This window comes from Salmo trutta, chromosome 24, assembly GCF_901001165.1.
Source record: "Salmo trutta chromosome 24, fSalTru1.1, whole genome shotgun sequence".
NCBI lineage: Eukaryota > Metazoa > Chordata > Actinopteri > Salmoniformes > Salmonidae > Salmo > Salmo trutta.
The window spans coordinates 27,317,184-27,331,647 of record NC_042980.1 but is presented as its reverse complement, the minus strand read 5'-3'; the positions used below and the strand labels follow the sequence as shown (position 1 = coordinate 27,331,647).

The following is a 14,464-nucleotide window of genomic DNA, read 5'->3' as shown; positions in this document are numbered from 1 at the left end:
TGATGTGGTACAATATGATATGATATACAACACGATGTACAATACAATGCAACATAATTTAGTGCAACGTAACAGAACACAGTACAATATCACAGTGAAACCAACCAATGTCATGTCTTTTTATAATTCTGTGTCCTGTCAGTAGGCTATAGCTATGTAGTATTTCTCTCATCTCTATAATCGTATTGTCAGTCACGACGATCTGTGACCAAGTGTCCAAGAGATAACTGCGGAGTGGAGGGTTGTCAAGGTTACAGCTGTGTGATGCTGTGTTGTCATGGTAACTGTTGTTGCTTGCAGGAGCAGGCCCTGGGGCAGTCCTTGAGTCAGGGGAGCAGTCTCTTCAGAGCCCTTGATTCTGATAAGCTACCCAACAACGCTGCCACTTCCTGATTTTTATTCTACTTTACCTTTATTTAACTAGGCAAGTCAGTTAAGAACAAATTCTTATTTACAATGACGGCCTATCCCGGCCAAACCCTAACGACGCTGGGCCAATTGTGTGCCGCCCGAGTCACCATATTTGTTTGTTAGCTTTTTTTTATTGTAAATTTGTTCTGATTGATGTTATTGTATTGTTATTTATTAAAGATGGGGATCTTCTTGCTCCTCTTTGCACCGCAAGTAGTTTTTGTCTATATTCATTCTCTCTTCTCTTTCAGATGGGTTTGTATGGTAGACTAGGACGATCACGGTACTTAATTGCAACAGTGTGTGTTCTCTGTTGATCTCATGCTAGACAAACATATTTTACCCTAGAGTAGTACTGGAATGGGGGCCTTTAATGTGCCTTGCCTACAGTTATACACACTATGAGTATGATTGGTTGTGCAGTGCCTAATATTACCCACTTGGGGGTGCTGTTTTATTCCTTTCCCATTGTAATGTAGTTAACGTACACCCTCTCCATTTGACACAATAAATACACTGACAATGTAGGCATACATTTTTTTATTTTGTGTTATGAAATCTTCCCACGATTAATTTGAGATAACAATTAGCCTACTAAAATAATCCTGCCTGAAATTGAGAGGAGAGGGTTTGGAATTATTTGCAGGTGATGTTTCTCTGCTACACTATATGTCCACAATGCGTTAAGACATCTGAAATGTACAGGTTTGCCAACAGTTCATTCAATAATGAACTTTATTATTTGGTCACATGTGCAATGCATCAGCCTTTCATAGGATAGGACTCAGACACTCCAAACACCAGTGAGCCAAAAAAAAAAAAATTGTAGGACTCCTTTGTTTGTGCAGTACCTTAGAGTGGTAAACAAGTCTAACAACTCATACCTAGCCCAGTTTCTGTATAAAATACTACAAAAATATCAAGTCAATCTATGTGGAATATGTTTTTACATGATGAGACTGACAATGAGATGCATCATGTTATTTTCTGTTTAAAGAAAACTAAAACAAAAATCTGTATATTTCCAGATATAATTTCACTGCATAACAGTCAGTATTGTTGTTCAAATTTCTCATATATACTCTCTTATTACAATATCTAACAATAATGAACCATACATAACCAACTAAGAGTTTGAGATACAGTACAGACAAATGAATGACATTATCCTTTCTTGATCTCAACAACGCATGGCTGAATCAAATGGATTCCCAGGTTAGAAATGATAACCTGATAGTTTAGCATCATCTCTTACCAAGAGTTCATTACCCATTCATGTGTTTGAACCATCAGAAACATGGCCAACAGTTTGTCTGCTCCTCACGCTTCACTTTGGATCCTACTTCTTCTTGGCATCTTCTTCCTCCTCCGCCTCCTTCTCTTCCTCCTCAGGGAAGGAGATCTTTGATTTGCTCTTGAGCAGCTTGACCCCTGGGAATTGGACAGACAGAGTGCTGTAAGGTCATATCAGAGAGATCAATAACTAAGAAACAGTCGCAGATTGTTCTAACAGCTCCTCACACAGACACACACTGTGTCCTGTTCTAATACGCTACAGAAGATGATGATGTGTGTGTGTGTGTGTGTGTGTGTGTGTGTGTGTGTGTGCGCGCGCAAGTATGATGCTGTTTGTGTCAGCACAGTGGTCAAATGTAATCTGTCCTGTGACCAGACCATCTGTTAAGGTGGCTGGAACACTCCTCCATGCTGCTAAGCAACAGCACAGAGAAGACGTCCATGTGTATGGAGATCTTTAAGCGCTTTAGTCTATATCCGTTAACTATGACCAACATCAAGCCATTGACAGTAGTGTGACCAACTAGATTTGACAGTGTGAACTGATTTGCCCTCACAACCTAAACCACAGTGGTGAGCTGTATCTGCAGCTTAACATGTTCTGTAAAGGAAACAACATGACCCTGAGCCAGGCCCACATTATTTGACTGTAGCCTTCCACATAAGCTACAGTCCAGTTCGACTAGACTTTCATATCAGGTACAGTGTGTTGCTGTGAGGGCCTTACCTGGAGTGAAGGGAGGCTGGTGCTGGTAGGGGGTGTCTTTGCGCCTCGGTGTGTCTGCCAGTCGTGGCAGGGCCGCTGATAGCTCCTCTGCTAGGGCCAGCGTGTCTGTGTGAGACTTGGCCAGTCTGGTAGGAGGCAGGCTGTCTCTGTCCTCACCATGGCCTCTACAGCAGTCTGTGGACACACAGTATGGAACCAAAATAAATGGTGCTATAATACTTAACTTTAAAGGTCCAATGCAGTTTCAATTCTAATCGTAAAAACAAACAAAAAAAGCTTCTTAGCAAAGAGCAATTTCTCAAGCAATAATTTTGCTAAGACTGTCGGAGGGTTTGTGTGGGAAGGGGAAAACAGAAAATTAGCTGTTATTGGCAGACAGGTTTAGAACTCTTTCTTATTACTCGATTTAACTAATTTACCACATGGTGATGTCACCATGGAAGGCCTAAACTCCCTGCCACCAAAACCAGGTGAAATTTCAGGCGTTTTTTTTCAATCTCCAAAGCCGATATGAGTAAGACCTTTAAACAGGTTAACATTCACAAGGATTACCAGAATGCTTACTCAGAGCTTGCGCTGACCAGCTGGCAAGTGTCTTCCCTGACATTTTCAACCTCTCCCTGACCCAGTCTAATACCTACATGTTTCAAGCAGACCACCATAATCCCTGTGCCCAAGAAGCCAATGCTTTGAAAGGCTGGTCATGGTTCACATCAACACCATCATACCAGACACCCTGGACCAACTCCAATTTGCATACCCCCCTAACAGATCCACAGATGACAATTTATATTGCACTCCACACTGTCCTCTCCCACTTGGACAAGATGAACACCTATGACTAAAGCTCAGGGTTCAACATAATAGTGCCCTCCAAGCTCATCACTCAGGAACTGAACACCTCCCTCTACAACTGGATCCTGGACTTCCTGACGGGCCGCCCCAAGGTGGTGATGGTAGGCAACAACACATCCGCCACGCTGACCCTCAACACAGGGCCCCTCAGAGGTACGTGCTTAGTCCCCTCCTGTACTCCCTGTTCACAACTGCATGACTCCAACACCATCATTAAGTTTGCTGATGACACATCGGTGGTAGGCCTAACCCCATAGAATGATGAGACTGCCTATAGAGAGGAGGTCAGAGACCTGGCAGTGTGGTGCCAGGACAACAACCTCTTCCTCAACGTCAGCAAGACAAAGGAGCTGATCGTGGACTACAGGAAACAGAGGGCCAAGCACGCCCCCATTCACATCAACGTTCCTCGGTGTCCATATAATTAAGGATCTATCATGGTCCAAACACACCAACACAGTCGTGAAGAGGGCACGACAATACCCCTTCCCCCTCAGGAGGCTGAAAAGATTTGGCTTGGGCCCTCAGATCCTCAAACATTTCTACAGCTGCACCATTGAGAGCATCTTGACTAGCTGCATCACTACTTGGTATGGCAACTGCTTGGCATCCTACCGCAAGGCGCTACAGAGGGTAGTGCGGATGGCCCAGTACATCACAGGGGCCGAGCTCTCTGCCATCCAGGACCTCTATACCAGGCGGTGTCAGAGGAAGGCCCTAAAAATTGTCAGACTCCAGCCACCCAAGTCATAGACTGTTCTCTCTGCTACCACACGGCAAGCAGTACAGATGCACCAAGTCTGGAACAAACAGGATCCTGAACAGCGTCTACCACCAAGCCCTAAGACTGCTAAATAGTTAAATTGTTAACCAAATAGCTACCCAGACTATAATATATATTTTAAAAAACTGGTTTAATTTTGATTCATTTAGCAGACACTTATCCAGAGTGACTTACAGGAGTAATTAGGGTTAAGTGCCTTGCTTAAAGGCACATCGACAGATATTTCACCCAGTCGGCTCAGCGATCCGAACCAGTGACCACCCCAACGCTCTTAACTGCAAGGCTATCTGCCGCCCTGTCTGCATTGACCCTTTTTGCACTAACTCTTTTGACTCATCACATACGCTGCTGCTACTGTTTATTATCTATCCTGTTGCCTAGTCACTTTATTCCTAGTTATATGTACATATCTACCTCAATTACCTAGTACCCCTGAACATCGACTCAGTACTGGTACCCCATGTATATAGCCAGGTTATCTTTACTCATTATACTTTATTATTAAATGTTATTACTTTTCTATTATCTTCTCTCTGCATTGTTAGGAAGGTCCCATAAGTAAGCATTTCACTGTTAGTTTCTACACCTGTTGTTTACCAATCATCTGACTAATACAATTTCACTTGATGATTTGAACAGCGCTTACACTAAAATGGCATTATCATAATTTTCACAATTTCATAGTATTATTCCAACCTTATAGTATGGAAATATATAAAATACAGAAAAATCATGTTTTTGACTGGACTGGGCCTTTAATTTATTTGACCATCTGTTACAACAGTCTTCTGCTGTGCTCTGAACTGGAGCATATTCAGCATTCAACTGAATTCAAGGCCATTGAGCCTAAAGGCTTTTGGCCATTGGACATTGTTTGGCCATGTTGTTGTTTAAGGGCGGTGGGCCATGTTGGATATATTCTAATCCACCCCCTAATTAACAAGCCAAATGTGTAATGAAAACTGCAATAATTACTACAATAATATAGTTGCTATCTAATTGGACCAAGAATAGGCTGCTGTGTTCAATTTAGTTTCTCCTGTGCCCATAGTCCTTGTTGCACTATCCATTTGAGAGATGGGATGGTGTAGCTCTCTCTGTGCACTATCTGACTATCCATTTGTGAGACTTATAACAGGAGGATGATATAACTCAGTCAATCAATATCTAATGTAGATGTATAGTGGCCATGGCCTTTCCAGGAAATAGCTACCGCTATGAGTCAGCAAGCATGGTCAGTCACTCTGTCACGCGCATCAATAGGCTCTGTTTAATATAATGCTGCCCAGACAATACACCCAGTGCTTCCTACTCTCCAGAATAAAAGGAGAATATGAACCAGTGGAACATGTGCTGTCATGACAGCAGAGCTTGTGAATGCAACGGTTTGTGTTGAAAAAATGGTGTGAGTGACGACATGTACCTTTCATGGAGGGCGGAGTGTAGACGCTGTGTTTTCTCTGAGCGGGAGATGTCCCTGCACTCTGGGTCTGGTGTAGAGAGATGGAGGGGGAAGAAAATAACAGCATGAGAATCAACAAGCAGAGATCCCATTTCACTGAAGCTATTTCAGGAGCCAGGCCATCTCAGGTAATCAATGACAACAACTGCATCAGATAGACATGCCATCTCATACAACCATAGACTGTTGCTAGGGAGCATCCTGATAACGTTGTTCTTTGACTTTTATTTCTGCTTTTAAACAGAGCAAGGTAAACAGAGTGTGAACTACCTCTCCTTGATGACTTGTTGTCTGCTTGTCATCTGTGTGAGAGAAAAGCAGACATGAGTTATAGTACATTTGCCAGTTTAGCTAAAATTGTCAGCCTTAAAAAAAGGAAAGGGGGATACCTAGTCAGCAGTACAACTGAATGCATTCAACTGAAATGCGTCTTCTGTATTTAACCCAACCCCTCTGAATCAGAGAGGTGCGGGGGGCTGCCTTGCTCAGGGGCAGAATGACACATTTTTACCTCAGCTTGGGGATTGGATCCAGCAACCTTTCGGTTACTGAACCAGTGCTCTAACCACTAGGCTACCTGCCGCCCCAAAAAAGGAGCTATTACTCAACCCTCGGTTAGAATCTGTGTGCTGAGATTCTGCTGGAACATTGTATTTCACCTGTGTGATGTGACTACAGTGGGAGAGTTGTAATGTTTATCACGATGAGCTCATGGCTGAGAGAGTTTATGGTTCAGTGTCCAGATCACTGCTAACCTCCGGCTGTAATGGCTGACTGGTGACTGTTGCTCTAACTTCTTCTCCATTGACGTTTCTCTGAATTGAAATTGATCTTAGAAATGACAACCAGGGGTGATTCATATGGTTCAGAGGATGAGTTCTATCACCATGAACATCACAGCTGGAGCAAAACACCAACAATTCAATAAGTTATTGAATGAATGGCATTGGACAACAGACTTAGCTTGAAAATCCAGACTGAATTCAGCTCCATCACATTTGTAGTGCATAAATGGAAGACAGCACAAACATGTGAACCACATTAACATGACTATTTTGTTGAATGAATAGCATGGGGCAACACACAAGCCCTGTATTATATAGATGCTGGATCTTACTTTGATCACTCTTTTGCTGCTAAGAAGTTTTCTGCACCTCAGGAAATGCAGATGAGCTTTGTGATTTACATAAGCTCACTGAAAACCCACACTAACACTTGGTTATGTTAAGAGTATTGCATTTTTTGTGTATCCTACCTTTGACCAGCTAATAGCCTAACCACGATCAAGCAACATTCTCAACTAAACGTTAAAATCCTGTTGCTGCAGGATTGTTTTGCCGTGACAATATACAGTACCAGTCAAAAGTTTGGACACACCTACTCATCATTCCAGGGTTTTTCTTTATTTTTTATATTTTCAACATTGTAGAATAATAGTGAAGACATCACAACTATGAAATTACACATATGGAATCATGTAGTAATGAAAAAAAGTTTTCAACAAATCTAAATAAACATTACCGTTCAAAAGTTTGGGGTCACTTAGAAATGTCTTTGTTTTTGAAAGAAAAGCAAATGTTTTTGTCCATTAAAATAACATTGATCAGAAATACAGAGTAGACATTGTTATTAATGTTGTAAATGACTATTGTAGCTGGAAACGGCAGATTTTTTTAATGGAATATCTACATAGGCGTAGAGGCCCATTATCAGCAAACATCACTCCTGTGTTCCAATGGCATGTTGTGTAAGCTAATCCAAGTTTATAATTTTAAAAGGCCAATTGATCATTAGAAAACCCTTTTGCAATTATGTTAGCACAGCTGAAAACGGTTGTTCTGATTAAAGAAGCAATACAACTGGCCTTCTTTAGACTAGTTGAGTACCTGGAGCATCAGCATTTGTGGGTTCGATTACAGGCTCAAAATGGCTAGAAACAAAGCCCTGATGGTGTGGGGGTGCTTTGCTGGTAACACTGTCAATGATTTATTTAGAATTAAAGGCATACTTAACCATCATGGTTACCACAGCATTCTGCAGCGATACGCCATCCCATCTGGTTTGTGCTTAGTTGGACTATCATTTGTTTTTCAACAGAACAATGACCCAAAACACACCTCCAGGCTATGTAAGGGCTATTTTACCAAGAAAGAGAGTGATGGAGTGCTGCATCAGATGCCCTGGCCTCCACAATCACCCGACCTCAACCCAATTGAGTTGGTTTGGGATGAGTTGGACCGCAGAGTGAAGGAAAAGCAGCCAACAAGTGCTCAGCATATGTGGGAAGTCCTTCAAGACTGTTGGAAAAACATTCCAGGTGGAGCTGGTTGAGAGAATGCCAAGAGTGTGCAAAGCTGTCATCAAGGCAAAGGGTGGATACTTTGAAGAATCTAAAATAAAACATTTTGATTTGTTTAACACTTTTCTGGTTACTACATGATTCCATGTGTGTTATTTCATAGTTTTGATGTCTTCACTATTATTCTACAATGTAGAAAATAGTAAAAAAAAAAAAATAAGAAAAACCCTTGAATGAGTAGGTGTCTAAACTTTTGACTTGGACTGTAGGTTAAATTAAGATCCTACATCTGTATGTTGTTCTCTGTGGCCAACACTGTACATGAACATACATCAAAACATGTGGAGCACATTAACATGACCAAGAGTGTTGTATGAATGGCACAGAACAACAGACAAGCATTGGATGTGTCTACAAACAGCTAAACATGCAGAGCACATGATATGTATTGGACCAACATTCTACCTTGTACTATAGGCCTATGTTGTATTCTAAGGCCAACACAGTACATGAACTAAAGGCTGCAGCAAAACATGTGGAACACATTATCAGCCTTTTACTACCATTTAACGCATCACCTCACAACAATAGCTGAATGTAGTCAGTGTGTCTCGAACCATCAAGCCTACGGGCATGGGAGGGTGATGACGTCACAGTCTCCGCTGTAGTGGGCAGGGGAAAAGAGCACTGGCATTCCCTGGGGTCATTTAAGGCTGCTATGACACTTTACAAGGCATCTATAACACTATACATCCTCTGTGACACCCTTCAATCCAGCCACTGTTATAGGACACCAGTCATACTAGTGGGTCTGCGTCCAAGGAAAATGACCAGCTGTTTTTACACAAGAGGAGAGAGTTGAAGAGCTGATGGAAAATCAACAGTGAACCTTACATAAAGCTAAAATGGCCAGAGGGAGAGTCTTGTATTAGCTATTTCCAGGTCCATGGGTTTCACACAGTATCTCTGTTAGGGAGTGTTAAATTAAAGCCATGGGCACCGCAGCTCAAAATATCTTGATAGCACCTCTGGTTCTCAATGATACAATTCTGATTCAGGACACCCAATAATCCAGAGACACAATACACAACACTAAGGTAAGGTTCAGTACTAACCTTCAGAAGTGCCTCTCTCCAAGAGATACAGTTTGGATGACATTCACAGGGAAATATCAGCAAGACAAAGAGCTGCTTGTAGCTGAAATAATGGCTGTGAATGAATAGGGTCCCACGCATACCACCTACAGTATGCAGACCACATACACAGACAGAGTTGAGCAAAACAAGTTTCACTCGACTACACTACACCATCCATTCTCATTCACAGCACACAGCCAGTAAGTCACAATGGGATCTCTCAGGATAATGTAATGGTAAAAGGCCAGATAGCATAAACACTATCAACTAAGCAAAGAGTTTGACAAGACAACTAGGCTGGAGGAAACTGTCCATACGCCCATAGAGACATAGAGAATAGAGGGATAGAGGAATGGTGAGATGGAAGGAGGGATGGAACCAGGGTCATGGTGGGAACAGAGCTGTCACATTGGCAGTGGTTACCTACGCCTGCCATAAAACACAGACCTGGCACTGAGGAGACAGAAATACATGGACCCAGCCAAGGATAAAGAAATCAATGGATAAAAAGAAAGGGTGGGTCTGTGATGAAAAACACACACATTCATACATTCTGACAATGTAATGCCTCTAAGCTGGCTCCTGGATGAAGGTCCTGCCACTGGCTTCTGTCAGACAATTTAATTGCCACCCAGTAGATTTGGGATAGCTGGTTTGTTACAAACAGGGACGTCCCAAATAGCACCCTATTGCCTACATGGTGCACTACTTTTGACCAGATCCTTATGGGCCCTGGTCAATAGTAGTGCACTATAAAGGGAATAGGGTGCTATTTGGGATGTAGCCAAGAACACCCCCTACTCTCTGCCAGAAACTCTGAGGAGAATATGGGCCAGCACACTCTCCATCAATTAACAGTACCAACCCTTCCCTTCCTCTGCACCATGGGATAAATAAAACCTGTACATTGATACTGATGATTCAGTACAATGTGTTAAATAAAATCTGTACGTTCACACTGATGATTCAGTCCAATGTGTTAAATAAAATCTGTACGTTCATACTGATGATTCAGTCCAATGTGTTAAATCAAATCTGTACATTCATACTGATGATTCAGTACAATGTGTTAAATAAAATCTGTACATTCATACTGATGATTCAGTCCAATGTGTTAAATAAAATCTGTACGTTCACACTGATGATTCAGTCCAATGTGTTAAATAAAATCTGTACGTTCATACTGATGATTCAGTCCAATGTGTTAAATAAAATCTGTACATTCATACTGATGATTCAGTACAATGTGTTAAATAAAATCTGTACATTCATACTGATGATTCAGTACAATGTGTTAAATAAAATCTGTACGTTCATACTGATGACTCAGTACAATGTGTTAAATAAAATCTGTACGTTCATACTGATGATTCAGTCCAATATGTTAAATCAAATCTGTACGTTGATACTGATGATTCAGTACAATGTGTTAAATCAAATCTGTACGTTCATACTGATGATTCAGTACAATGTGTTAAATAAAATCTGTACGTTCATACTGATGATTCAGTACAATGTGTTAAATCAAATCTGTACGTTGATACTGATGATTCAGTACAATGTGTTAAATAAAATCTGTACGTTGATACTGATGATTCAGTACAATGTGTTAAATAAAATCTGTACGTTGATACTGATGATTCAGTACAATGGGTAGAAATTCACCATGTACATACTAATTATCTATCAAACCTCTCTTTCTAGACACACACGAGCGTGCAAGGCCTGCAAAAATCCACCCAGACACAAACACACACTGTTCAGGCCGCCCAGCACCTCACAGAACTCACACATGCTCACAGGCACACAAATACACACAAACGGATGATTTATCAAACCCTGTGTGCTGTAAGATATGTGGCCAGCCAGGCTGTGCCAGGTTAGGACATGAGGAACAGCGGTCAGATACAACAACACTATCTCATGTCATGACATAACGATAATGATAACCATTCACATCCTGTTCCCCTCAGTGACGTGATGTTGAGTATGACTGTGATGCCTGACTGGGAGCTCTGCTTGCATGCCTTTCTGTTCTGTACTGGGCAGCCTGAACAGTGTGTGTTTGTGTGTCTGGGTGGGTTTTTGCATGCCTTCTGTACTGGGCTGTACAGCAGGCTGGGATGTGGTGGGCAGCTGGGTGATGTGTGTGGAGATGTATGTTTGACCATGATCACACAGTCAAGTCACATGGGGTAAAGGTCAAGGTCACCAACAGCGTGTTGATGAGGCTAATGAACCAAGCTTTACCCTGGAGGCCAGAAATATCTGATCTCACTGCCTTCCAGATTCAACATAAGGAAATGGTTGGTAGATTGGTGTGTGTCATGTGGTTGAAGGTTGATTCTCTGCTGTCTATCAGGTTTGAATTGTAAAACGTACCAGTGTTTGATTACAGACAGATACTGTACTCTCTTTTACAGACCACCCATCTCTTATTTGGTCCTGCTGGTCTCTTCTCACACTGTCTCAGAGTCATCCACAGCTATACCAGGGGAGCTTTCTTTGGTACAGGTCCTCCCAGTCTTACTCTATGATGACCTTTCAAAAGCAGTGGGGAGGAAGGCCAGAGTGTGGACAAGGCAGCTTTTGCTATGACTGTGCTGCAGCCTGCTAGGGTATGGGCTGTGACTTTGGCTAGGTGGCAGGCTGTGCTGGAGGCTGCTAGGGTATGGGCTGTGACTGTGGCTAGGTGGCAGGCTGTGCAGGAGGCTGAGCTGTAAGCTGTGGCTGTGTTGTGACTATAGCTGTGCAGTGTTGCAGTCTCCATATGCTGACGCCACAGGGAAGGTATTTGTGCTGATATCACATTGTGACCCTCCATGTTCTGGATCTCTCACTCAAGGTTAGATTCCACTCTCACTGTTTCATGATGACACAACAAAGATAAAACACTCGCCTTGCCACCTCCTTTTTAACACACTTCTCGTTACTCCCATTCACCAGGGCTGATATCACCCTCTATCCATCCTCCCCCCTCAGACATCTTATAGTTTAACACTCCATTTTGTGTAGCCCACAAGCGTAGACTTCGAGCCCTCGTTCAACCCATGTTTACATGACTCCTTTATATCCCACAGCTCTTCATTAAATGGCATCAGACAGATCTGAAAGAAAACACTTAGATGATTTACATAAATGAGAGCGAGCCAAATGGCGTTTGTATTTCTCCTATCAATAACGAGCAAGTTGGGAACAAACAAAAAGTCTCCAAATTCAAACGACCCTCAGTAGGAGCATTACAAATCAAAAACCAAACAATTGTCATATGAAGACACACATCATTTCCATGACAGTTTAGAGTCATGCAGAGTGTAGCTTGGCAACATTCAGACCATACATTCCATTTCAATACAGGAAACTACTGAAATTCAATTTTCACTGCTTTTCATTGAGGGCAATTCGAATTGGAATGTCTATTTCCTGAATTGAATGAGATGAGATGAAATTGAATTGACACCAACCCTGTTTCTCACACAGGAGAAGTATCTTACCTGCTGCAGTTAGGTCTGGTGGAAGATAGATGGCATGGGTGGCTGGTGTAGGTCTCCTCTTACGGATCTGTTTGGGAGAGACAGGACAGGGCAGGATAGGGGCACAGGATAGGATAGGGGCGCAGGTCGGGACAGGACAGGGCAGAGAGACAGGGCAGAGAGACAGGGCAGAGAGACAGGGCAGAGAGACAGGGCAGAGAGACAGGGCAGAGAGACAGAACAGAGAGACAGGGCAGAGAGACAGGGCAGAGAGACAGGGCAGAGAGACAGGGCAGAGAGACAGGGCAGAGAGACAGGGCAGAGAGACAGGGCAGAGAGACAGGGCAGAGAGACAGGGCAGAGAGACAGGGCAGAGAGACAGGACAGAGAGACAGGACAGAGAGACAGGACAGGGAAAAATGGTGTTAAAGTGTGGCGCTGAGGATAGCTGGAGACAGACAACAACCAGTCACTGCTGTGTGTGCATGTTCTACAAAGTGATAGACTAGAGTTCAGTGTCAATAAAATCACTAGTCTAGGTTAGGGAGAGGGGTGGGTGGGTGTGGAGGTGGTGGGGGGAGTAGGAGAGGTTGGCCAAAGCTTTGGAAGAAGCTATTTTTCTATAACCACTATAGTGACAAATAAGGATACAATGGAAATAGTTTAGTCTGGCACTATACTTTTTCCCCAAGCAATATTCACTCAAGGCACTAAGACATTGCAATAAAGTCTAGAAAACTAAGATTGTGACAAATAATTCCAGAAAGTGGAGGGGGAAAACAAGCCTTCACTCATCTTTCAAGGAGTTGACCATTGTCCATGACATAAAACAGGTTTCCCACACAGGCATAACATGATCAAAGTAAAGCTTCTTCTGCCAGTCAGTGTCAAGAGGAGCTAGTCCTTTTAACTCTGTGAGATTCCCAGGTTGCAAAAATGCAACAGGTCCTAAACTCATGTCTAACACTACATAGTTCATCTCCTTAGACTCAGATGTATTTCTAAGTAGCATTTGTTGTGTGTCCTGTCTTCTCTACGATGTGATTATGTAGCAGAAAAAATAAATTGAGAATAACATTCTGGAGCAAGAGCAGGAGGAATTATGTTAAGTGTTGCAATTTTTGGGGGGCAAAAATGCTTGGGTCTCACAGGGATAAGCCCCACACTCTTTCAACGAGCCCACCATCACAGTATCATTCCATTACCATGTCATAATGGTAATCACATTTATTAACATATCATGTAGAAGTGAATGTTTTTACTTACGTGCTCTGATGCCTGAGGGTCCAGCTGACTCTGAAAGACAGGTACAGAAAACTGGATCTTCTTAGAACTGTTGGGCTCCATGTTGGGCTCCATGTTGGGCTCCATGTTTTGAGAGGTTAGAGAAAGAAAGATGGAGGAAAGAGGGAAAGTAAGAGAAAGAGAGGAAGAGGGGACTGTGTTGGGAGCAGCTGCACATACTGTAGCAGCAGCAGCAGCCTCTTTTCTCTTCTGTTCCTCCCCCCTTCCTTATGAGCCCTGTGATAGCTTTAGTGGACAGCCCAGCCCAGCCTGCCTCTCCCCTGCCCCCGTCAAAGAAAACGAGAGAAAGAGAGAAATGCACTCCACCTCACACACTCCTCTAACGTCCAGTCCACTATAGCAGCCACAGACAGTCTCCCTTGTCCCCCAGCCCTCGACTCAGACCGACCAACAGCATTCCATTTAGCCTCTGCTGGGTCAAGTGTTCTCTCTCTTTGATGAAAGCCACAGGCCAGTCTGAGTGTCCGATATCTCTCTCCCCCTCCCTCCATCTCTCTGAGTATCATGACATCACGGCCCAGAAGTGCAATATAATCCCCCGAAGGGACCAGGCAGGCACAATGTTAAATATTGATAACCCAAGTTCAGGAAACCACTGCCCCCCTCTCTCTCCATCTTCCTCCATACTTCTTTCTCTCATAGACCTCGTGCTCTCTTACTTCCCTCTCTCTTTCCCTCTCGCTCCCTCTCCTTTCCTGAGTGGTATGTGAACCTTG

At 42.9% G+C, this 14,464-nt stretch overlaps 2 protein-coding genes across 3 annotated transcripts in view; one reads left to right on the top strand and one right to left on the bottom strand.

The window, feature by feature from the left end:
* Window positions 1-624, top strand: part of LOC115161006 (calcium/calmodulin-dependent 3',5'-cyclic nucleotide phosphodiesterase 1A) — a 52,850-nt gene extending 52,226 nt beyond the window's left edge. For both annotated transcript variants that reach the window (XM_029711639.1, XM_029711640.1), the window contains one exon: window positions 301-624. In XM_029711639.1, the coding sequence (XP_029567499.1) occupies window positions 301-356 (56 nt within the window). In that variant the 3' untranslated portion in view covers window positions 357-624. The remainder of the gene's footprint in view (window positions 1-300) is intronic.
* Window positions 625-934: 310 nt separating this feature from the next.
* Window positions 935-14,311, bottom strand: LOC115161007 (protein phosphatase 1 regulatory subunit 1C). The gene is made up of 6 exons (XM_029711641.1): window positions 13,710-14,311; window positions 12,465-12,531; window positions 5,806-5,837; window positions 5,497-5,563; window positions 2,435-2,608; window positions 935-1,842 (listed from the first exon to the last, which is right to left on the bottom strand). Exons 1-6 carry the CDS (start codon window positions 13,812-13,814, stop codon window positions 1,751-1,753), a joined length of 537 nt encoding a protein of 178 aa, XP_029567501.1. The 5' UTR covers window positions 13,815-14,311; the 3' UTR covers window positions 935-1,750.
* Between the last annotated feature and the right edge of the window lie 153 nt (window positions 14,312-14,464).

What these genes read in the sequence shown, in the direction of transcription:
- LOC115161007 (XM_029711641.1), bottom strand. Translation starts at nt 13,814, where the DNA reads ATGGAGCCCAACATGGAGCCCAACATGGAGCCCAACAGTTCTAAGAAG. An exon ending in ACCCTCAGGCATCAGAGCAC is followed by an intron (nt 12,532 to 13,709) that starts GTAAGTAAAAAC and finishes TCTCCCAAACAG; the next exon opens with ATCCGTAAGAGGAGACCTAC. An exon ending in CAACAAGTCATCAAGGAGAG is followed by an intron (nt 5,564 to 5,805) that starts GTAGTTCACACT and finishes TCTCTACACCAG; the next exon opens with ACCCAGAGTGCAGGGACATC.